The sequence below is a fragment of the Malus domestica genome, chromosome 04 (assembly GCF_042453785.1).
Source record: "Malus domestica chromosome 04, GDT2T_hap1".
Lineage (NCBI taxonomy): Eukaryota > Viridiplantae > Streptophyta > Magnoliopsida > Rosales > Rosaceae > Malus > Malus domestica.
In genome coordinates, this window is record NC_091664.1 from 144,867 (window position 1) to 168,094 (window position 23,228).

Sequence of the window (23,228 nt, forward strand, 5' to 3'; positions counted from 1 at the left end):
CAAGGTTCAAGTCAAAACGACGGTCGGAGGGGCCAGACATTTTCAAAGGTGTTGAAGAGAGAAGAGGTCGGACAAATCAAGATCTTAGAAGTGCAAGAATGAAGCTTCTACTGGTGGAGATTCAAGTGTGCTTTGGAACTTAATGCCAGCCCTATAAAAATCTGCACTCGACGGAGCTTCAGAAATCGAAGAGGCGCCTGCTCAGAAATCGAAGAGGCGTTTGCTTTCTCAAAAGCTGGGCTGCTTAGAGATCACGAGGGTTGATCTCAGAAATCGAAGAGGCGTTTGCTTTCTCAAAAGTTGGGCTGCTTAAAGACCACGAAGGCCGATCTCAGAAATCGAAGAGGCGCTCGCTTTCTCAAAAGCTGGGCTCCCCAGAGACCACGAGGGCTGATCTCAGAAATCGAAGAGGCACCTACTTTTCCAGCCTTGTCAGCACCTGTCACACGCACACTCAGCTTTGCGGAAATTATGGGCATTCTGTCGAAGACTTCTGGGGAAGTAGAAAACACATGAATCTTACTGTTCAATCACCCACTTCCCACACGCAACAATAGCTCATGGGTACCACAGATAACTTTGCCAAAGTTCTCTGCCAAAGTTGAGCACGTGAAGTTTGCAGCTCCCACTACATCGCTCTGACCAAGAAGGGTAAAAGAATAGCAAAGAAACAGCACTAACAAAGTTTAGAGCCATAAATTTTGAAGGTCTAGCTACCATATTATTACCCACAAGGGTAAAAGAACAGTACCATTGCTGGATAATTGGAAAGTCCCTGCGTGTCAACCTCTGTGCTTCGTGGCAAGGTAGACTAGCAAACATGCCCAACCTTTACTCACATTCGAGAAAACACTCCCAATAAGATTGCTTGCTCCAAAATCGAAGAGGCACCGTCCTCCGAATCTCGAGAGCCAGACTCCCAACATGACTACTTTCTTAAAAATCGAAGAGAGGGTAAAGGAACAGTACCATTGCTGGATAATTGGAAAGTCCCTGTGTGTCAACCTCTGTGCTTCGTGGCAAGGTAGACTAGCAAACATGCCCAACCTTTACTCACATTCGAGAAAACACTCCCAACAAGATTGCTTGCTCCAAAATCGAAGAGGCACCGTCCTCCGAATCTCGAGAGCCAGACTCCCAACATGATTACTTTCTCAAAAATCGAAGAGACACTGCTCCCCGAATCTCGAGAGCCAGACCCCCAGCATGATTGCTTTATCAAAAATCGATGAGGCATCGTTCTCCGAATCAATCGAAGAGACGCTCGCTTTCTCAAAAGCTGGGCTGCTCAGAGACCAAGAGGGCCGATCTCAGAAATCGAAGAGGCACCTACTTTTCTAGCCTTGTCAGCACCTGTCACACGCACACTCAGCTTTGCAGAAATTATGGGCATTCTGTCGAAGACTTCTGGTGAAGTAGAAAGCACATGAATCTTACTGTTCAATCACCCACTTCCCACACGCAACAATAGCTCATGGGTACCACAGATAACTTTGCCAAAGTTCTCTGCCAAAGTTGAGCACGTGAAGCTTGCAGCTCCCACTACATCGCTCTGACTAAGAAAGGTAAAAGAATAGCAAAGAAACAGCACTAACAAAGTTTAGACACATAAATTTTGAAGGTCTAGCTACCATATTATTACCCACAAGGGTAAAGGAACAGTACCATTGCTGGATAATTGGAAAGTCCCTGTGTGTCAACCTCTGTGCTTCGTGGCAAGGTAGACTAGCAAACATGCCCAACCTTTACTCACATTCGAGAAAACACTCCCAACAAGATTGCTTGCTCCAAAATCGAAGAGGCACCGTCCTCCGAATCTCGAGAGCCAGACTCCCAACATGACTACTTTCTCAAAATCGAAGAGAGGGTAAAGGAACAGTACCATTGCTGGATAATTGGAAAGTCCCTGTGTGTCAACCTTTGTGCTTCGTGGCAAGGTAGACTAGCAAACATGCCCAACCTTTACTCACATTCGAGACAACACTCCCAACAAGATTGCTTGCTCCAAAATCGAAGAGGCACCACCGCCTTCCGAATCTCGAGAGCCAGACTCCCAACATGATTACTTCCTCAAAAATCGAAGAGACACTGCTCTCCGAATCTCGAGAGCCAGACCCCCAGCATGATTGCTTTCTCAAAAATCGAAGAGGCATCGTTCTCCGAATCTCGAGAGCCAGATACCACAGACCACTTTTTCAAAAGTGCTCTGACAGAGTTAAAACATGTGAAACTGGCAGCTCCCACTACTGTGCTATGACCAAGCAGGGTAAAGGAATAGCATTACTACTTGTTGTTAGGGAGACTCCTATATATGTCGACCTTCATCCCCAACGGACAGGCAGACCTGCAAAAATGCTCAACCCTTCATCATATCTGAGAGGGCACTCCCAACGAAGCCTTTCGAAATATTCAGCTTTCTTTCCCCCCGATAATACCTCTGCAAACAAGCTATACTAGAGCAAGAATATCTCATATCATCAGGGTTAAAAGCAAGAGTATCCCATATCATGCTTTTTCCCTGTCTTTTCCTTTGGCCTTGTTTTTACCTGCAAGACAAGGAGAAAGAGAGCAATCAGTCAGCACTTGGAATCAAGCTTCCAGCCAGGAACTGACTGCTTGGAACCCCTTACCTGATTACTTACCTGGCATTGCTCTCGAGTACTCATCTTCAACATCTTATGTTTCCAAGGAAGATTCCGCATCTGCTTGAGGAACAGATAGGGCAAGTGCGAAGGATACAAGGAAGCATGTGGAGACAAGCGTAACAGCACACGTGCCGATACATCCATTACTCTGTCAAAAGCAAAAGTATCCCATATCAGCAGGGTGGAACGTACTCTAGATTTGATGGACTTGTTTTGACCCTCAAATTCTTCAGTCGGCCTTATACTCTGGAGGAAACCAGACAACCCTCCAGCTCAGTTCAAGAATAAGCCTGTGGAAAGTTACTTCTTCAAAAGCAAAAGTATCTCATATCATCTCTTCTCATTTTTCTTCTCTTTATCCTTCATGCTGCTGCAAGATGAGGAGAAGGTGAACAATCAGTCGGAGCTCTGATTGCTTACCTTGTCTGTCACCTCTTTCAGCAGACCCCCTAGCTCGGCGACTTGGGGGACTCCTACTACATGGTTTGTATCGCGCTTGACCAAGCCTGAAACTACAAGTAAGCTTCAAGTGAAATTGATACATTACCTTGTGCATCTCCACCAGTTAAAGATACCACCCCTGGATGGAGGAAGAGTACTTCCAGAGAAGATGCCACATCTACCTATGAGACAGATAAGGCAAGTCAAGACGACACCACACTCCGATACTTAGAAGTTTCGTGATTACGAGATCATTCTCCCACAATATTTCCTAATGTCATTTGTACTAAATCATTCACTTGTACTCACTAAAGGAGAGCTTGAACCTATGTACTTGTGTAAACCCTTCACAATTAATGAGAACTCTTCTATTCCGTGGACGTAGCCAATCTGGGTGAACCACGTACATCTTGTGTTTGCTTTCCTATCTCTATCCATTTATATACGTATCCACACTAATGACCGGAGCAATCTAGCGAAGATCACAAAAAGCGACCGTTTTCGCTACCTAGGATCTATCTTGCAAGAGAACGGAGAATTAGATGGAGATCTCAACCATAGAATACGAGCTGGATGGATGAAGTGTAAGAGTGCATCCGGCGTGTTGTGTGACCGTCGTAGGCCACTGAAGCTCAAGGGAAAATTTTATAGGACGGCAATAAGGCCGCGATGTTGTATGGCACAGAATGTTGGGCGGTGAAGCATCAACACGTACACAAAATGGGTGTAGCGGAGATGAGGATGCTTCGTGGGATGTGTGGGCACACGAGAAAGGATAAGATTGGGAATGAGGATATCCGAGGTAAAGTAGGAGTAGCCGAAATTGTAGGAAAGATGAGAGAAAATCGGCTCCGGTGATTTGGACATGTGCAAAGAAGGCCGACTGACGCTCCGGTTCGAAGATGTGACTACGGGACAGAGGTTCAGGGCCGAAGGGGTAGAGGAAGACCTAGGAAAACTTTGGAAGAGACTCTAAGAAAAGACTTAGAGTACTTGGATCTAACGGAGGACATGACACAAAACCGAGCGCAATGGCGTTCTAGGATTCATATAGCCGACCCCACTTAGTGGGAAAAGGCTTTGTTGTTGTTGTTGTTGTAGATCTCCCTACCTAAGCATGGAAATTTTTTCTGAAAAGCCCAAACCAAACTGAAAAAATCCCAATCTCATACCGAAAAATTCTCAAACCAATAGTACAGAAACTTTCCTTACCTGAGGATGGAAATTTTTCTTGAAAATCCTAAACCAAAGCAAAAAAATCCTGATCCCATACTTAAAAATTCTCAAACCAGTAATACAAAAAATTTAGGGACTCAAACTAGTCATGAACATTTCAGTACGAGAATTGGGATTACATATTCAATGGTTCGGGAATCCCAAACCAATATATATATATATATGGTTGCATGCATGTTAAATTTTGAATTTAAGTAGTTTGATAGTAGACTATATTAGAAATAGAAGTATGAAATTAAGTAGTTTGAAACTTTGGAACATCAATTTGACTTGGTATGAATGAATTGGTATTTAAATTGGTACGAAATTTCAAATTGGTATGAGGTAAAAAACCTAATTTCAATTGATATGCAAATGAGTAACAAAATTTCAGGCCACAAGTCCAAATTTCGGCCCATACCCAAAATTCAGTTCCAATCCATCCCAATATACCAAAAACAGTTTGGGAATACCGAAATTTCGGTTTGAGATTGGTCTTTAAATTCTCGTCCCGAAATTTTTCAGTTTGGTATTTGGGATCTCATTCTTGGTTTGGGATCTATATCAAACCACCCCTACCCTTACCACACTATCTAAGACTGAAGTGTGACGTATCCTAGATCTTTAGAGTGTTACTCAAAGCATGCTTGGTGCTTGTACTAATCTAGCGAAAGTGACGAGATCACATATAGCAGCTGCAAACGTGCCTTCAAAGATAAACATACCTAATGGACATCAAACCACTATCCCAAAAGGACGGGAAGCTATTAATGTGTATCGGACATCTCCCGAAAGTAGGTTGCTGCACCTAATGGTCGATTCTAGTATAGTGGCAGCTAGCCATTCATATGCTCCCACCTAGAAGCATGGCAGACCTGTTGGTTCAAAGGATTCACAACCTTAGAAAAGGAAACAATGGCACAGACTAGTGAAACTAGTGTGGATCCGACTATCGCCTACTCGTCATATCCAATGCATGAGGCTATTCTAGATTTATAGAAGCATCCTTGAAGAATCAAATTCTTCTCTCGAGAATCAAGAGATTTCAGTCCATTATGCTAGCTTGAATGAGGTTTGGGAATATGAATGAGATGATAGTCGACGATGCATTCGCATGTACAGTAGCTACTGATATCATTGTGAGAGGAGGTTACTTGTCTGACCCGCACATGACATGTTCTCAAACATGTTATGTTTTTACCGTTTGAGACACTACAATATCTTGGAGGTCAACCAAACAAACCTTAGTTGCAACTTCTTCGAACCATACTAAAATTATCGCCCTACACAAAACCATGTGTGAGTGCTTCTGGCTGAAAGTTGTTGTTGAGCATATTCAAAGTAATTGTGGGCTTTCTTCCGTCGTTGATGTCCCTACAACGATCTATGAAGATAACTCTGCATGTATGGAACATATCAAGAAGGGATACATCAAATGAGACAACATCAAGCATATTGCTCCAAAGTTCTTCTTCTCCCATTAGCAACAAGAACACCAGAAGATTGAAGTCAAGCAAATCCGATCCCAAGACAACCTAGCCAATCTCTTCATAAAGCCTAATTACTTCTCAAGACATCCCAGAAGATTGAGGTAAATTATACACCCAAATTTTATTCAAAACCTAATTAGTTATTTATATTTATTTATTTTTATTTCTATTGCTTGGATTTTAAACTATGATTGGTTTTTGTGAGAAATGAACGGAAAAAAAAAATCAAGGGGACATCCTTATTTTTGGATTTTCTCCTATGTGAAACAGAGTTAGACCTTAAATCTTCTTTTTGAAAATCAAGGTATTAGTGGATACATTTTTTTACCTGGTAGTTATATTATTGCTTTTATATGTATTATTGACTCTATATTTTGGTATACAATCGGAAAGGAGAATGTATGTAGCATAAGTGGTTGATTATAATTTTGGGTTTTGTTCTTTCAAAGTTTCGGACTTTGTACAATTGCTGCTCCCATTACCTGGTGAGACATTACAGTCTTTTTTCTGCTCAACTTTTTAGTATTAATTCTCAAAATTTTGCCTTCCCTGCTTCTTTCTCATGGTCCTTATACCCAAACATGTGCGAGTTTGTATTTTTCTGATCGATTATACTACTGGGAACTTAGTTACTTTTATTATTTTTTTATATATTTTTGTCGGGTTTGTTGTTTTTCGGAAAATTATTCAAACTCTCAATATAGAGTGTTAAATGAGTATATGATGTTGAATTTCACTTTCGAAAGGACTGTTACAAGTTTTGTGTCAATTTGGTTGTGATAATAAGATTACTTCATGGAATTTTTGTTTCTGGTTTCCTTCTCAGTGTTGAAGATGTTCATTCACAAAAGAAATGAGCTATGGAAGACTTCATGATGGACTGATGCAAGAGATTAGGAATATATATATTCTTTTCGGGCTTCCCACTTCTAAGGTTACCTAATGCACAAACAATAAGAACCCGTCTTTTTTTTTTTTTTTTTTTTTTTTTTTTTTGCAATTGCCAGAAAGACAAAAGAGCTTGTAAACATGTATTTGTCATGTTGCATGGACAAACAAAATATATGTGAAATGCATGCTACCTCTGTTTCTGATGCAAAGACACTATATTTTGTCATTGCAACTCTTGTTAACAGAAACTTTCGAATTCGCCATTTTGATTGTATATTGGCTCTTGATGTCAACTTAATAGAATGTAAATGCAAACTGAACTGCTTATTTTGTCTAGATTGCTGCATTTGAGAATGCAATTGTGTTGCTGCTGCTTTTTGAGTGAATTTTTCTGTCGATATTATTCATGGTTGTTGTAGATTATAGTTTGAAAACCTGCAACAAAGTGCAATCAAGTTTTCTAATTACATCTATACTAAGAAGACATTCATGGTGTAGCAATCAACATTACCAGTGTAATAAACAAAACCTTTTTACAACCTCACCATTATTGTTTCACGTTGGAGAAGAAACTTATTATTGTTTAACGTTGGAGAATAAACTTGACGATTAAAAGTAATTTAGAATTTCTCTTCACGGAGTAGTGTAGAATTTCTCTTAATTATAATGGAAAATTCCTCCCCTCGCCTGTATGTATGACAAGAAATTAATTAAGGATACAAATGGATACGAAGCAGAAATGGAACTATTATTGCTATAATTTGAAGAAACAGTGCTTCTTATAGAAAAAGAAAGAACATACACGTCGATCTGCAACAAAGAATTGTGATTCTTTTCTATCCAATAGCTGGAAATTAATTAATCATTGGATTAGTAGTAGGGTATTGCTGGGGGAGGAGGAGAAGCATATGACACTCCTATAACTGGTGGAAGTGGCGTGTTTTCGAACGGGGTCGGTGGAGGAAATTGTTGATGTGCTGGTGGTGGTGGAGGATGCCAATGTTGTTCTTTCGGAGGTGATATTGGTAAGTGGTGATGGCTTGATGGTGGCGGTACGAAGTTTAATACCGGTGATGGCACAGTATGCTGGCTTGGTGGTGGTGGTGGTGATGGTGATGGTGGAATCACACAACCGGTGGGTGGCAGAGGAGTCACCGGATGCGATGGCTCACTTGGTGGAGGAGGAGGAGATGGATGATTTGGGGGTGGACTACTTATACCTGTGCTTGTGTGTGGTGGTGGGGTTTTTGATGAATAATGCTCGTGTGTGGGTGAAGGAGGTGGTGTTGTAGTATAATGTTCCTGTGTTGGTGGGGGTGGAGATGCATATGGTGATGGCAGTGGAGGTGGCGGATGCGGTGATGAAGGTGGAGATTGTGGTGAAGGTGGAGGTGGAGGCGGTGGACTTGTGTAACTATGATAGCTTGGAGGTGGTGGGACGTTGGTTGAGTGCTGTTGAGGTGGGGGAGGCGTGTGGGGCTGATAATCGGGAGCTGCTGCGTGCTGTGGTGGTGGCGGCGAAGCATAATTGTAATGATAGCCTGGAGGCGACGGCGGCACCATATCATGTTTAGAGTGAGGTGGTGGGGGCGGAGGTGGTCTTAGATGGGTACTTGGTGACACCTCTTGGGAGGGTGGTGGTGGCGTCAGAGTCCAATGACCATGACTACTGGATGGAGGGGGTGAGGGCGGAAGATGAGTCCTGGGTGATACTCTTTGATTAGGTGGTGGCGGAGGTGGTGAATGGTAAGTGGGCTTTGTATGGGAATGGGAATGGGAGGGAGGAGGAGGTGTCGTATGAGGCGCTACAGGTGAGGGAGGAGAAGGAGAAGAAGAAGGCTGTGATGGTGGCGGCGGAGGATGCGATCTAGTCGAAGGCGATGACTCTGAAGTCGGGGGTGGGGGTGGGGGTGGGGGTGTTGAAACCCGAGGCCTTCTTTGAGCAGGCGGCTTATTCCTAACAGGCGGAGACGGTGTTGAGACCCGTGGAGGCCTTTTAGTAGAGCCGTCGCGGCCTCCTGGACTGCTGCCTCCGCCTCCACCGGGATTGCCGCCGCCGCCTCCAGGAATGCTGCTGCTGCATTTGAGCTTGGTGCAGTCGACGGGACGTGCAGCTGGGGAAGCACATTCCCTTGCAGATCTCTGATCCGACTTGCCACGAATGCAGTTCTTGCGACCATGGATTACATTATTTTTGTTAGAGATGGCAGCACAAGCAGGAGCCTCTCCGCTGAAATAGTTGAAGGAATAGGTAAAGTTCTGCAGCTGAGGCAGCTGGCAAACACTCGCCAGTATGACGCCGGTGAGTCTGTTGTGGGCGACGTCGAGCTGTTCCAAGCTCTTCATGTTTTTGCCAACGGTGGAGGGAAGAGGACCCTGAAGCTGGTTGAAGCTGACGTCCAAGACGGTGAGATTGGTAAGGAGGCCGATCTGGGGCGGCAAGCAGCCGGTGAGGTTGTCGTTGAGGAGGATGATCTCGTTGAGGGTGTTGGCCATCTTTCCAATGCTGGCGGGGATGCAACCGCCGAGTTTGTTGTTGGCCAACACCAGCACAGAAACCGGGGAGTTGCCGAGATTGTGGGGGATGCCGAATCGGAACCTGTTGTCGTTGAGGAAAACAGCGTCGAGATCCTTGTCGAAAAGCTGGGAGGGGACGGAGCCTTCGAACTCGTTGAAGCGAAGATCCAAGTACTTGAGGGAAGGCAGAGACAGCACTACTTTGGGGAAATCTCCGACAAAGCGGTTGTTGCTGAGGTCGAGCTCATGGAGCAGCTTCAGGCGGCGCAGGGTGCTTGGGACAACGCCACAGAAGCGATTGGAGTTGATGTGGAAGAGTGCAAGGTCCGAGAGGAGGCCAAGCTCCGGAGGGAGGTAGCCGGCAATGTCAGCGTGGTTGAGGTCGATGCCAGCCACCACGCGTCCGCCGCGGCCTCCAATTGAATTAGGAGCAGCTGGAGCACAGTATACGCCCATGTAGGAGCAGACGTCGGAGCCATTCCAGGTGGCGGTGAAATTGAAAGGGTCGGAGAAGATGGAGGACTTCCAAGCTTGGAGGGCAATGTAGGCTTGGCGAAGCCTTGGGTTCTCAAACTGGAGGAGGCTTGGATCTACTGCTTTGACAACTTCATCAGTATCAGTATCAGTAACAGCAGTACTAGTGATGGCGGCTGTGCAGGCCAACAAAACAAACAGCAGCAAGGAGGAGGAGGAGGAGGAGGAGGAGGAGGAGAGGTGCCTCCTAGAATACGGAGGAGGAGACATTGGCATTGGTGAGTGAGAAGGAGCAGATGGCAGGCAGACAGTCAGTCACATGTGTCTCTCATCTCCCCATGCTCTGTGGTTGTGTTTATAGAAATTTCCTTTTTTTTTTCTATTGGCCTCTCTCTTACAATTGAGATTTTATATTTGATTTGAGATGAATTTCTTCCCTTCATGTTATTATTTTGCCTACACATGTTATGTCTATGAACAAATTTTTTTAGAAAATGAGAATGAGAGAGGGAGAGAAAGGACGTGGAAGGAGTGAGAGATTTTTTTTTTTTAATATTGAAGGTATTTTAGCATTACCTCTAGGTGATACTTCAATAAAAAATAGTAAAATTTGAACCTATGAAGTTACATTATTGCCTATCATTTTTTTTTTTGTATGATAGTTGGTTGACAAAGAAAGTTTCATTAATTAGTAAAGATTATTTCTTTCGGTGAACATTTTTATTATTTGTTTTCAAACTTACCCTAGGGTTTGGTTTGGATTGTCATTCATTATCATGTTCATTTTATGCAGATGCAGACTACAGTGAGGTGAGCACGGCAGTAAGTAGGTATGCAATAATGGTTGGTTACAGACTTACGGTGGGTGTGAATAAATTAAAAAAAAACAAAAACGATTATCAGCCAGGGATAGTTGAACATTTGATTTGAAATTTATGTGATATGTAGGGGCATATGAAATTATGAAACATGACATGCTGGCACGTCTCGCAGATAGATTTCTTTTTGAGAGAGAGCTTCTTTCTTTCTACCCTGTTGTCCTGCATGGAGCATGGAATGCAATTTGTAGTGTAGAAGAAGTTGTGACTTGCGAGTCCAGCTAAAAACAGTGTTGATGGTGGTTGCAGCATATTTACTTACTTTACGTGGAAGTGTTGAAGATCACCACTAATCAATGTGTTCCGCCTTAGGGGTGTGATATTCACACCCTATTTTACTTCCCACACACATTCTTAATTTTCGGCCGTCGGATTGGATGAATTAAAAAAGATCAACGAATAGAAATTATCAAGGAGTGTATGAGAAGTAAAATGGGATGTGTAGATAGCACACCCCTGCTTTACCAACCCAAAAAAATCAATGTGTTCTGCTTTTGCTTGACTTGCTCACAACGTGCCAGCCACCCCCACCCCACCCCCCATAGGCTTTTTTCAGGGACGACTAATGAAAAGTCCCTTACAAAACAAAACAAAAAAAAATTATCCAAAAACATTTTGACAATTTTTCTTATTATTAAGGATATTTTTATATTGTAAAGACAATAAAAAAAATGGAATCACACTTCAAAATGGTTTTTGTTGAAAGTATAAATTTTATATCAGAAAAATAAGAAATATTACATGTGCTTATAAATAATTGGCTACTACTCATACAGTTATTTGATTTTATGGTGAAACATCAGCTTCCATCAATTTTAAATAAAAAAAAGTTTTGTGACAAACTTCTTGTTAATTTTTTTTTTTTTTTTACTCTGCATATAAAATAAAATGATAGTGTTGGTTTTGCTGTTGTATCCGAACTCAATCATGAAATATATCTTAATTAGATTGATCCAACTTATAACATGTTTATTTAACGGTTGAGAGTATTGTAGGGAAATCAAATCAACTACTTGATTTCATTACTTGTTTAGATTGAGAGTATTGTTTTGGATTACTAATTTGAAAATTTAAAGGTTGAAACTCATGTATTCTCTTTTTAATTATGTATGGACGTGATAGTAAAAGTGACGCAAGTTCAATTCCCTTTCTTGTCATGCTGATTCATGATATACCCCCTATAAACCTAAGCAGTTTCTTTTTTTTTTTTTTGGTAGAAACCTAAGCAGTTTCTTTGAACTAAAAGGAAACACAAAGATTTTAGGGTTTTTTTTTTTTTTTTTGGGTTCTTCTTTCCTGATGATTAGCAAGTTTGCTTTACTGTGCAACTAAGTAATAAGTCACTAATCAGGACTCAGAATGATTAGCATGTAAATGATTTTTTGTCCGAATCTGAGACATCACCAAACTCTCTCTTTCCCTCCCTCCCTCCCTCCCTCCCTCCCTCAATGGTCCATATAATATAAGGGGGCGTTTGTTTCACCTTCTTAAGTGGGACTAGACTGGTTAGGATTATTGTCCCATGTTTGGTAAGCTTGGGGACTAACTTAAATGAGACTAGCCCGGACTCGTGTGGACTATCTCCCTCGCTAGGTCGTCTTAGCGAAAACCCCCCCTCCCCTGGAAAACCACAGGACTGCTAAGACCTGCTTCGTCTCCTTTGTGCCACTTGGTGTCCTCCCTCTGCGAAGACCTTGCTTCGTCTCCTTTTGTGCTGCAAACCTCCGAGGAAGGTCCCGCTCTCGCCGTTGTCCGATTCCTCTGAGCTCGCCTGGGCCCTCGCTATTAGACAAAGAAAGAGAGCTTGACATATTCAAATTTACCCAGTACTCAAATCCCCAAATTCAATTCAAACATGCAAATTTGAGGTTTGCTGAACACAACGGCGATGAAGGAATATTGGAGGCCAAAACGCCGGTGCCCACGACGGCGACGAAAACGGCAAAGGTCTTGGATTGGGACGACAGCAGCTTGGGATCATCGGCGATAAAGATGGGGTAAACAACCTAAGACACCAAATTGTGGAATTGGATTTGATTTAATCTCAAATTGTGGAATTTAAAATTGTTGGGAGTTGATTTTGATTTGATCTGTAATTGCATGGAGTTGGTTTTGATATGATATGCAATTGTAGGAAGTTGGTTTTGATTTGATCTCATAGTATGGAATTGGGTTTCGAAGAAGAGGAAGAGTTTTCAGAAAAATAGAAGGAAAAATGAGAGAATTAAGAATAAAATATTAACAGAGATATAGATAAATTAATATAATATTAGAATTTATTAATTATCATGCTTCTTAGTCTGATACTGCATCAAACGCTTCACTAAGTTAGTCCAGCTTAGTCTATTCTAAGGCAGTCCAGCTTAGTCCTTAAAGCTAGTCAAGTCCAAGATAGTCCGGTGCAACAAACGTCTCCTAATATTATATAATAATAGCATAGAGCATGATACGATATTAATGTAGTCGCTCGCAGAGGATTTCTTCCTGCCCTTTTTAGTTGTTTACTTGTTTAGTTGCAAAGGAAGGAGTGAAGGTACAAGGGTGGGTCCCCTCCCCTTGGAAACACTGTTTGCACGATCTATAATACCTGTTCGATTAAGAATCTTTTCCCAAACTAAAAAGCTTACATTTCAAAACGCGTAAAGGACATGCCGCTACCATGATTCATCATTCTTGGCTCATCTTTGTTTTTGTTTTTGTTTTTCTATTTTTTTTAATAAATAAATAAAACAATAAAAAAAGATAGCAAACATGATTCCTCATCTTACTTTTTCATTACTTATGAGTATTTTGTCTTTCACGCATATCTTTTATTGAGGTCATTATATCAAATTTGACGATTAATTATTCATTACTTATGAGTATTTTGTTTTTCACGCATATCTTCAATTGAGGTCATTATATCAAATTCAACGATTAATTATATGCTCTCTATGGCTACTTTAACTACTCAATTCAAGAAACGGAAACTAATGACAATATTTACTTACCATTCAGCATCTAATACAAGAAAATAAGTACACTAGTGAATAGTGATGCAACGGAAAGATACTACGTAAGCATTCAATGGATAAATTAAACCCCCGACACTATGCATTACTTACTTCAAGAGAAAATCTCTCAATGCCATGAGTTCCAATCCTTGATTGGTAGTCGTACTCCTATAAAATTGAAGTAAAATTTGCCATATGGGGGCCAAAATTTCGTTTCTTTCATGGCAAGGATGCGAAAAACAAAACTTCAATGGTGAGACTAAGAAACCCGCAAATATGACCACCATAAAAATTTTATGAAAAAAATATATATTTACGGTTGCAATGATTGAACTGAGATATCATCGCAATAAGAGAAAATTGTAGTAAGGATCCTTAAACTTTAACATAATTTAAGTAATGGTCCTTCAATTAAAAATTCATGACCATTGGTCTCTTAACTCTTCAAAATGTGCAGCTATGGTCATTTTTCGTAAACTCCATTAGAACTTCTATCAAAATGATTCATGTGCCACACACGTGTGGCTGAATCAAGAGGGTGGCTAAATCAAGAGGCAAATATGGAAAACGAAATGAGAAAAATTATAGTAATGGTCCCTTAATTTTAACCCAATTAGAAAAATGATCCCTCAACTTTAACTAAATTGGAGCAATGATCTTGCAACTTTAACCCAATTGTAACAATGGTCCTTCCAACATGATTCATTCTGACGGATTTTTTACTGACTTGACGAAAAAGACCAAATATGCATGTTTTGATGAGATAAGGGATCAATCTTTATAAATTTTTAGTTAAATGACCATTATTCCCATTAAACTAAAGTTAAAGAATCATTGTTACAATTTTCTATCGCAATTAAGTCTCATTTATAAGCATTTTCTTTAGGTTTACTCAGTACCCACGTGCTACAACTTAGGGATGCCACGCAAGCATATAGCACCGGTGGGAAATTTAAGTGGCTTTTGTCTTCTTTTAGAGCAACTCCACCCATGGAGCCCTCCCCCCTGACAATCCACTATTGAATCCACCATATTGAACAGTAACTGCCTTTAATGAATAGTAATTGCCATTAATGAACAGTAATTGTCATTTGCATCTCCACCCTTGGAGCCCTCCCCCTTGGCAATAGGCAATAAAATATTAGTTTTTTTTGTTTGTTTAAATAATACAAAATAAAATTATTGTAATTTCGGATAAGATTTTTTAAATCATTCTTGTTGCTCCACATGTCATTTTATAAAAAAAAACAATTATTTAGCGATGGAGTTCGATAAGATTTTTATCCAATGTCATCGTGCCACGTGTCGTTATCTTTTGAGAATCTTTGACGATAGATTTCGATCAAATTTTAACTCGTTCAAAATTGCGCCACGTGTCATTATCCGAAAAGATAATTATTGGAGATCGATTTCGATAAGATTTTTATCCAATACGATCGTGTCACGTGTCATTATCTTTTCAGAATCTTTAAGGATAGATTTCGATCAGATTTTTAACGAATGACGGCATGCCAAGTGGTCTCGTCTACAATCCGATCATTTCTGAATCGTCCATATAATCCACCATCCATCCTCACAAATCTCACACCAATTTTCTCAACATCTCTATCTCATTATTCATAGTTTCTGCTTCTTCTTCACCATCCATCCTTACAATGTCTTTTTCTTCATCAATGATGATGTGGGAAATCGATCAGCAAGAAGAAGAATTGTTTAACCAATCTGAAGGAATGTTCAACCTTCAAATAGTCGAAAATGAGATGGAAGAGGATGAGGAGCGTAGAAGGAGAGATTACGAAACAAGAATGTCCAGAGCCTCACATTCCCGTCGAGTCATCCAGACTATTGCTCAGATATGCCCAGCCATTCAAGAAACCTTGATAGAAGCAGGCAACGACGGGGTGAAGAGCTGTTGGACGATTACTTTGTCCATAATAGTGCATTTTCTGATACGTACTTCAGACGCCGTTTTAGAATGGAATGACATTTGTTCAACAGAATCATGACTGATGTTTGCAACCATGATTCTTACTTTGTGCAAAAAAAGGATGTTTGTGGTGTTATGGGTCTCCTGCCTGAGCAAAAAATCACTGCTGCGTTGCGGATGCTTGCGTATGGAGCATCTGCAAACCAAGTGGATGAGATAACGAGGATGGGGAAATCAACCATTCTTGAGGCCCTGATGAGGTTTTGCGAAGCAGTCGAATCTTTGTACACCGCTGAGTACCTCCGAAAACCTACTCACATGGACTTGCAAAGGCTTCTGAAGAAGGGCGAGATGCGAGGTTTTCCTGGGTAGTGCACAACGCAACATCTTCAAGAAGCGACCAATTCGTACCTGCATCAGTAGTAATTTTGTGGAAAAAAATTGGATTGAAACTTTGAGAGAAAGATAGGAATTTGATTGAAAGTAGTTGAGAAAATATGAAATTGTGGTGTAAGGTAGATGGAGAAGAAGTGGTATTTATAGAAAAGTAAAAACAATTTTTTACAAATTTGTTACAATTTTTTCAGATTTTTTCCATTTTTTTTAATTTTTATTCAAACAATTAATCTCTGCCATTGGATTTTAAAAAATTTGAATTCCAACACTCCAGATTGTGTCACGTGTCACAACGGTAACTTTTCTTAATTTTAAAACTATTTTTTCTTTATTTATAAAGCATATTAATATTGACCGTTGATCTCAGATCGAACGAATGATATTAAATAAGATTTTTTTTTTTTACCGTTGAGATCCAACGGTCCAAATTAAGGAGCAGTTGAGATCGAACGGACCGTGAGAAGCCACATGGCTTCCTAACGGTAACTGAGACCACTACAAAAGTGGACTGCTTTTCTGAAAAGTTGTCGGGCGACGCGCCCTCACGCGCGAGTGGGGTGCACGCACCTGACAGAAAAAAATAAAAAAAAGGGTTTGGAGCTCGGGCTCACGGGCTGTCAAAAGTTGACAAGCCTTCTGCTCGGGCCTTCTCACCAGCTCGGGCTCTTCAAGGCTAGAGTTGATTTACAAGGCCTCGAGCCCTTTCCTCTCCCTTGTCCCCCGGGCAACTCCCATGGCTCGCTCTTAAGAAACATAAAGGTAGTGAGTACAATAACAAAATGTAAAAATAAAAAACTGAAAACCAAATGGTTAAGCCTCCGCTCTTCATGGGATTGATGCATTTTCTAGCCAATGCAATTACATGAACAAACAAGATTTTAACTAAATTTCCCAATCCTTTTTTGGCTTATGTAGGTATGGGCAAAAAACACTGCTTTGGCAGACCACATGGATGCGGACATGGCAAAAAGAACAAAACAAGTCATACGGAGGCACTATTTTTGAAGAAGAGGTGTTCATCAATTTACCCTCTGAACTTGTGACCATTGGCCAATTTTTCCCTTTTAACTTAAATTTTTGCTAATTTCCCCCATCAACTCTCATAATTGGTCAATTTGCACCCTATTGTTAATTTTTTATTTTATTTTCCATCTATTCTTCTATTAAGTAGGTATCCGCATGACTGCCTTTGAAAGGCAAAAAAAGTTAATTTGCACCCTACTGTCATTTTCCGTTAAGTAGGTTTCCCTACACCTTAACAGAGGTAGACGAGGCCGAGGGAGGAGGCGACAGGGTGTGGGCAGCTGCAAATTGCAAACGCAGAATATCAAATGGACTGGGCTGCGAACAACAGAGGAGGGAGGCGTTGGCGGCAGTCACGGACTCGGCTTGGAGAAAAGGAAGAACAAGAGAAAGTTCGAAGAAAAGAAAGAAGATAGAAGGTGTAGGGAAAATGACTTTTTTGCCCTCTAAAGGCAGTCATGCAGATACCTACTTAACGGAAGAATAAATGGAAAATTAAAAAAATTAACAGTAGGATGTAAATTGACTAATTATGAGAGTTGAGGAAGAAAATTGGCCAAAATTAAAGCTGAAGGGGAAAATTAACTAATTATGAGAGTTGAGAGGGGAAATTGGCCAAAATTAAAGTTATGGGGGGAAATTGGCCAATCCTTACAAGTTCAGTGGGAAATTGGCCAATACCTCTCTTTTGAAGAATATGTATATGACAGCGATGTTGTAATCTAATTTCAAACATAGAGAAGAAAATCATGAGCCTTAGCACAGCAAAACTTTAGCCATACAAGAAACAGACTCGTTGACAAACCTCACTTGTTGATAGCTTCTGTTAATACAATTAGTTGCTTATGTTAGTGTGACAAGCTGTGCTTCTTGTAATTATCATTTAATCAATGTATTGAAATCTTCAGTCTCTCTACATTTTCTCAGCATCAAAACAGATGCACAGTTTAGTTTTCTTCACTAGTAAGTGACATGAGTAGCCGCTATGCTTGTACTGCTCCTAGCCACAACTTACAACTCAACCAGTGCCTCTGGTGGATCTTCTTCGGGAATCTGGGGAGAAAGAACAAATTACACCATATATCATGCTTTGAAATAATCAGCAGTAACAGCCATGTATACTTGTTGCATTAACCGGTCCAGAATTAGGTGTAGCTATATCACAAACTCAAGCTTCTACTATGTTAACGGGTATTTACTTGAAGCATGATTGTCCCCCGCACATCATTTTTCATGAGTGAGGGGTTGAGATTAAACGGGTCATTTGATGCTTAGGAAAGCAAAGCTCTTTACTCTAATGGTGCTACTCGTAATTCGATTTTCTGGTTAAAAGTGGAGGCCAGCATCCCAAAACAAACAAATGGAGGCCTTCTAATAGGAGGAGACTATCCTTTTAACTTCACTATCTTTTTATTTTTTTAGCTTAAGCATCAAAGAACGTTCATTATAATTTCTCAACGTGGACAATTAAGACTACTATCCAATCATCATAAGGCTCTGCTTGGAAATACATTATATATTAACAAATGTCGCAGCATGATAAGAGGATAAAAAAGAGAAAGGGTGGCGAAGAAGATAGGTATTAACAAGATTAAGCATATTAAATGCACCACGGTGCAGATGATACTCTAATATTAAATGTCAAGTCTCAACGTTTTACTTTTGAAGTCCATGTATCTAAAGTAAACAAAATATAAGCTTATTTATACCTCTCCAGGACTCCATATCTTTTTCAGCCAAATACTTGTATTCCCGGAAATCTTCTCCGTTTGCATGTTAGTTCTGTAAGATTGACAAAAAAGCGGGATATGAATATAACCAAAAGCAGACATCATTGAAACAGACGATACAAGAGACCCAAAACACAGAATGGTGGAATTTAAAAGACGAGAAACATATATGTCTAAGGATACAGGCGGGCTCAAGTGCGGACTCTGAGCGTTCAAACACTCATTGGATTATCACACCACATTGCAGGATAAGATAAATGAAAAGTCCAAGCAGCAATCAAGTAAGAAAGAGATGGTTAAGTGCGGGAAATGATATAACATACACGAACAAATAAGACTCCTTTATAAAAGACACATGATAGAGCAAACTTTTTTTCTTCTGTTAACATAACTTACACGAACTCAACTTCTGTTGTTGATTGTCCAACAATGGGTGACTGGCCAGTTGTTGCACTAGGAATTTGTGACACTGCTAAAGTAGCAAATGGGTTGGTTTGAGGTCTTATGATGCCAGTGTTGATGAGTCCCATATTTGAGGGAAAACCATTTCCATGTGTAGAGGCAGGGAATTGGCTGCCAACTGAAGTCACCGTCTTAAAGTTAGAAGAAACGTTAAGGAACTGCAAATGTAATGGTATTACTGAATTGAAGAAAAAAAACTCTTACCAACACTTCCAGAAGGAAAATTGTTTGTTCCCACACCACTCGGAGTCTGGGAAGAATTAGGAAAAGGATTCAGCTGTTGAAAACCATTATTTGATGGTGCAGATGGCCTGAGAAAGAATTTCGCTACACATTTATAAAGCCCAGCGGAAATCATGGGAGCAGGATTACAATATATTAATAAGGATTACAACAACTAACTAGTGAAGTGAGACTTGCCTTGGTCCAAAACCCGTGTTCAGGGATGTGCCCAATTGGGTAAAGCTTGAGACTGAAGGAGCAACACTATTTTGAGCAGTCTGCAAGAATCCATTTGGACTAGCTGATGGCGAAGGGTTTTGGCTGGCAAGGGTAGAGTTTGGTAAAGCTGTGTGAGGCTTGCAAAGATTCTCAAACTCAAGCAACTTGGTATTGAGTAAACTTCTCTCTCTTTCAACCTGTACAGAATGTATTTAATTGGCAGCCCACAGAAGACAGCAAAAGGTTTTTATTTTTATATTTTTAGTTCAATCAAAAGAACAGGAGAGTAGTTAATTAGAATTTGTTTCCTATTCCTAATTACTTTTTTTTGAGAAGAATTCCTAATTACTTTGAACAGCGTCATTAGAACAATTTTCACATTGAGCAGCAGCGCAGAAGTCAGGACTTAGCTTCTATTTCAGCAAAAAAAGATAATCCTACTAAAATTTGAAAACTAAGTCCCATCAAGTATTGTTTTTAATGAAAATGATCCTTCACCTGCTATTAAATTACAAGACTAAACTTAAAATTCTATTTTCTCTAAACTAATTGCAAGAATAAATAACCACCATAAAGGAGCAGCAGTAACCATGTCTCAATACATATTTACTTTTAATCACAAATGTTTCACTAGGCTTTCATTCTCGGTCCTTTTACTAGGCTTTCATTCTTGAGCCAAAAGTTAAGGGATAACCAATTTGTGATTGCAGTTTGGAAACGAAACCAGAAAAGCCAAAAAACAAAAAGAATAAATAGATAAAATTATGTTCTCCCTTTGTCTGTCCTGGAAACAGAAAGCAAAAGAGTTGGATCATACTCCCTACAAGGAGTCAATATTGTATGCAAATGAGAGAGAAATGAAAAAAATGAAGCCAATTCACTGTAGGTCTAAGCATATCGTTTACATTTTCTTATTATTAAAGAGGCTAGAGGTACAACTGTATAAGACACTTCGCCTTTTATTACACTAGCCCTTAACTTTTTGATTATTTCCTTGGTATCTCTTTCCTTAAATGCAGTCTGAAGCATACCTTTAAATATTTATTAAGTTACAAAATTGAGCTATTCCTTCCAACTTGTGGGAGGCAAGCATCAGGCAACATTCATTGACACACAAACATAACCATAGAAAATATATGATCATGGTATTACAGAACTAATTGTCTTATATCTTTGATATAATACAGAAATAGATCTAAATGTGATATGTCAGACTATCTTACTATTGACTGCAAATTCAACCCGCGGTTGGCATCATCGTATGCTGCTGCCCTCAATTCTTCGTAACTAATATCACCAGCAATGTCACAAGGAGAACTGCAAACAATTGGATTATACTTGGTGGACAGTTGGATCGGCCAATTAATCTTAATCATTTCACGAAAAAGGACTAAAAGTTCTACTGCAGAGATCTGGTGGTAGACTGAAGAGTAAGTTCAAACAGATAAATATAATTTATGCCTAGTAAATTCTTACATATAAGAAACTATCCACTGAAAATAAAACATAGAGAAAATATGACTCTTTCTTTTTCTCTTATCGATTTTCTCATCATGACAAACCCAGAATTCAAGTTTGAGTAACTGTGGATAAGACTTGTTTAGTAAATCAGACATGTTCAAATAGTACAAAATAAATAATATATGTACAGCCGTGGAAATGATTTCATTTACTGTAAAAGCGGAGGATTTTATACACATGTTGGAAGTTTTTTATATCAGTGGTTACTCAAAACATACTTTTTCCAGTGACCATAGCATGTAAGCTTCCAAAGTGGTCTCTCATGCTTAAAATCGCCAACAATTATACTTCTGCATGACTCGGGATCTGTGCACCTTCAGATACAAGGATTCATATGTGGTCAGATATGTTATTTAAGTGTAACTGAGAAGATAAAAGTGGCAGCACAGAGGTAGTAGCACTGCAAACAGACATGCATGTAAATCGTCAATCAGTAACTTACGTATGATTTGTTGTCTGGGCCTGCTTATCAGATTTCTGTGATGATGGGGCAGCAGCTGCAGTTGCAGAGGAGAAACGAGACCACTTGTTTTCAAAAGGCTGTCAAAGGCAGATCGATTAACCATAGCAATAAGCATAATTCTATGACAAATCTTTAATAGCATTAAGCAATGTGTGGATAGCTAGGATGTTAAACAAAGAAAATTTGAAAGCCAACATCAGCAGTAACCACAAGAATAGTAAATTCTTTAGTACAATTAATTTGTTAGCCTTCAGAAAATTTGAAAGAAATCTTGTCACTTGTCATTCTCATTCTCAATAAGGAGTAGGGACAGTTACAACTTAAATAAGAAAAGACTAAAGATGTAAGAAGGGAAAAAACCTTATTCTGGCTCTGTTTGGGACCAAAATCAGCAGCCCCTTTTGTCTGAGAATTGTTTTGAACCCCAAAACCATAAGGGTTGGACTTTCCCTGTTGGTCGGAGCCAAATCCAAAGAGATTGGACTTGTGCTGTTGGTCGGAGCCAAATCCAAAGGGATTGGACTTGTGCTGTTGCTGAACCACATGAAGATATTTGCACCTATCTCCATACTGACAGCTGAACGGAAAAACAAACGCATCTTACACTTTGGTGGTCAAATATAGAGCTAGTGCTTGAGTGAACAACTCTGCAATGAAAGGGAAGCAAAACTAAAGGGAAAATATAAAATATGCACAAAAGCATGTGCAAAAGAGAAGTTTGAAAAGATGAGAAGAGCATCAGAAGAGCAAGTGGCATCTATTAGACGATTCACACATTGTTTGGAAAGTGCAGTATGTAAACAGATTGGAAACCATTTCCTTGAAGGCAGTTTTCATGGATAAAGTTGTACTTGTGTCAATGGATAAGATATGGTATAACCAATTGGGTTGGGTTGCCCGGCGTGGACGGGGAGAGCCGAGTGTCTCCACTCGATCCTGGTGCTGATGCTAAGGGAGAGTGTTAACATTTTCTTTCCTTTTCTCGTAAGCATTGTAAGTGAAAAAAAAATCATCATATCCTAATAAATTAATAGAGGAAAACTAACATAACCTAACCAGTGCTGCAGTGCATACGCTCAAGAAGCAAGCAATAGGCAAGGCGAAGCATGAATGAATGAATGAACGAAAGAATCACCAATTAGTTAGTCATAATTATTTTTTGAGCTGCTCGCCTGCCTAGGGATCAGGCAGGTTCAAGAATGATTTCTGATTTCTTTTCTACTAGAAAATAAAATTAAGTTGATATTTGCAGCAATCAACAAAAAAAATTCAACATAAGAGATGAGCAACCGACTTACTTGCCGCGCTGAAAAAATTTGCAGGGTTCTCTCTTTACAGGCATCCCTCCCTCTCCCTGCACTGCCCAATGACAATTTCCAAAAGGTTGTCCAACGTCGATGAACCAACCAACACAGCAGAAGCAACCTTTACCCTTTTTTTCTTTCTTTGGTTAATTTTGGGTTCCTTCCTGCCTCCTGCGCAAATTAAACTAAATTGACAGAGAAAAGAGAGAGAAATTTGGGCCAACTCAATGTTGGGCCTTTTATTGAAAAAAAAATGTTGGGCCTTTGGACTTGTGGGCCGAAACAGAGCAAAAGGAAACAGCTAGGGTTCCCTTCGATTTGTATCGTATTACTACTGGAACTGGCGCTGGCAGATAGAAGGGAGAACTACGGAGAGGAAGAAGAAGGAGAGACGTTGTAAGTAGACTGAGTAGTTAA

General features: G+C 40.1%; 2 protein-coding genes across 2 annotated transcripts; both read right to left on the bottom strand.

Annotated features, from left to right (window-relative positions):
- Positions 1-7,409: 7,409 nt before the first annotated feature.
- Positions 7,410-10,133, bottom strand: LOC103443525 (leucine-rich repeat extensin-like protein 4). Its single transcript, XM_008382398.4, has one exon. The coding sequence runs from the start codon at positions 9,947-9,949 to the stop codon at positions 7,553-7,555; it is 2,397 nt and encodes a 798-aa protein (XP_008380620.3). The 5' UTR covers positions 9,950-10,133; the 3' UTR covers positions 7,410-7,552.
- Positions 10,134-17,686: 7,553 nt separating this feature from the next.
- Positions 17,687-23,117, bottom strand: LOC103443526 (zinc finger CCCH domain-containing protein 16). Its single transcript, XM_008382399.4, has 10 exons — positions 22,806-23,117; positions 21,868-22,084; positions 21,487-21,584; positions 21,263-21,358; positions 20,747-20,840; positions 19,503-19,720; positions 19,287-19,393; positions 19,017-19,200; positions 18,600-18,672; positions 17,687-17,943 (listed from the first exon to the last, which is right to left on the bottom strand). The coding sequence occupies exons 1-10, from the start codon at positions 22,847-22,849 to the stop codon at positions 17,902-17,904; spliced, it is 1,173 nt and encodes a 390-aa protein (XP_008380621.1). The 5' UTR covers positions 22,850-23,117; the 3' UTR covers positions 17,687-17,901.
- Between the last annotated feature and the right edge of the window lie 111 nt (positions 23,118-23,228).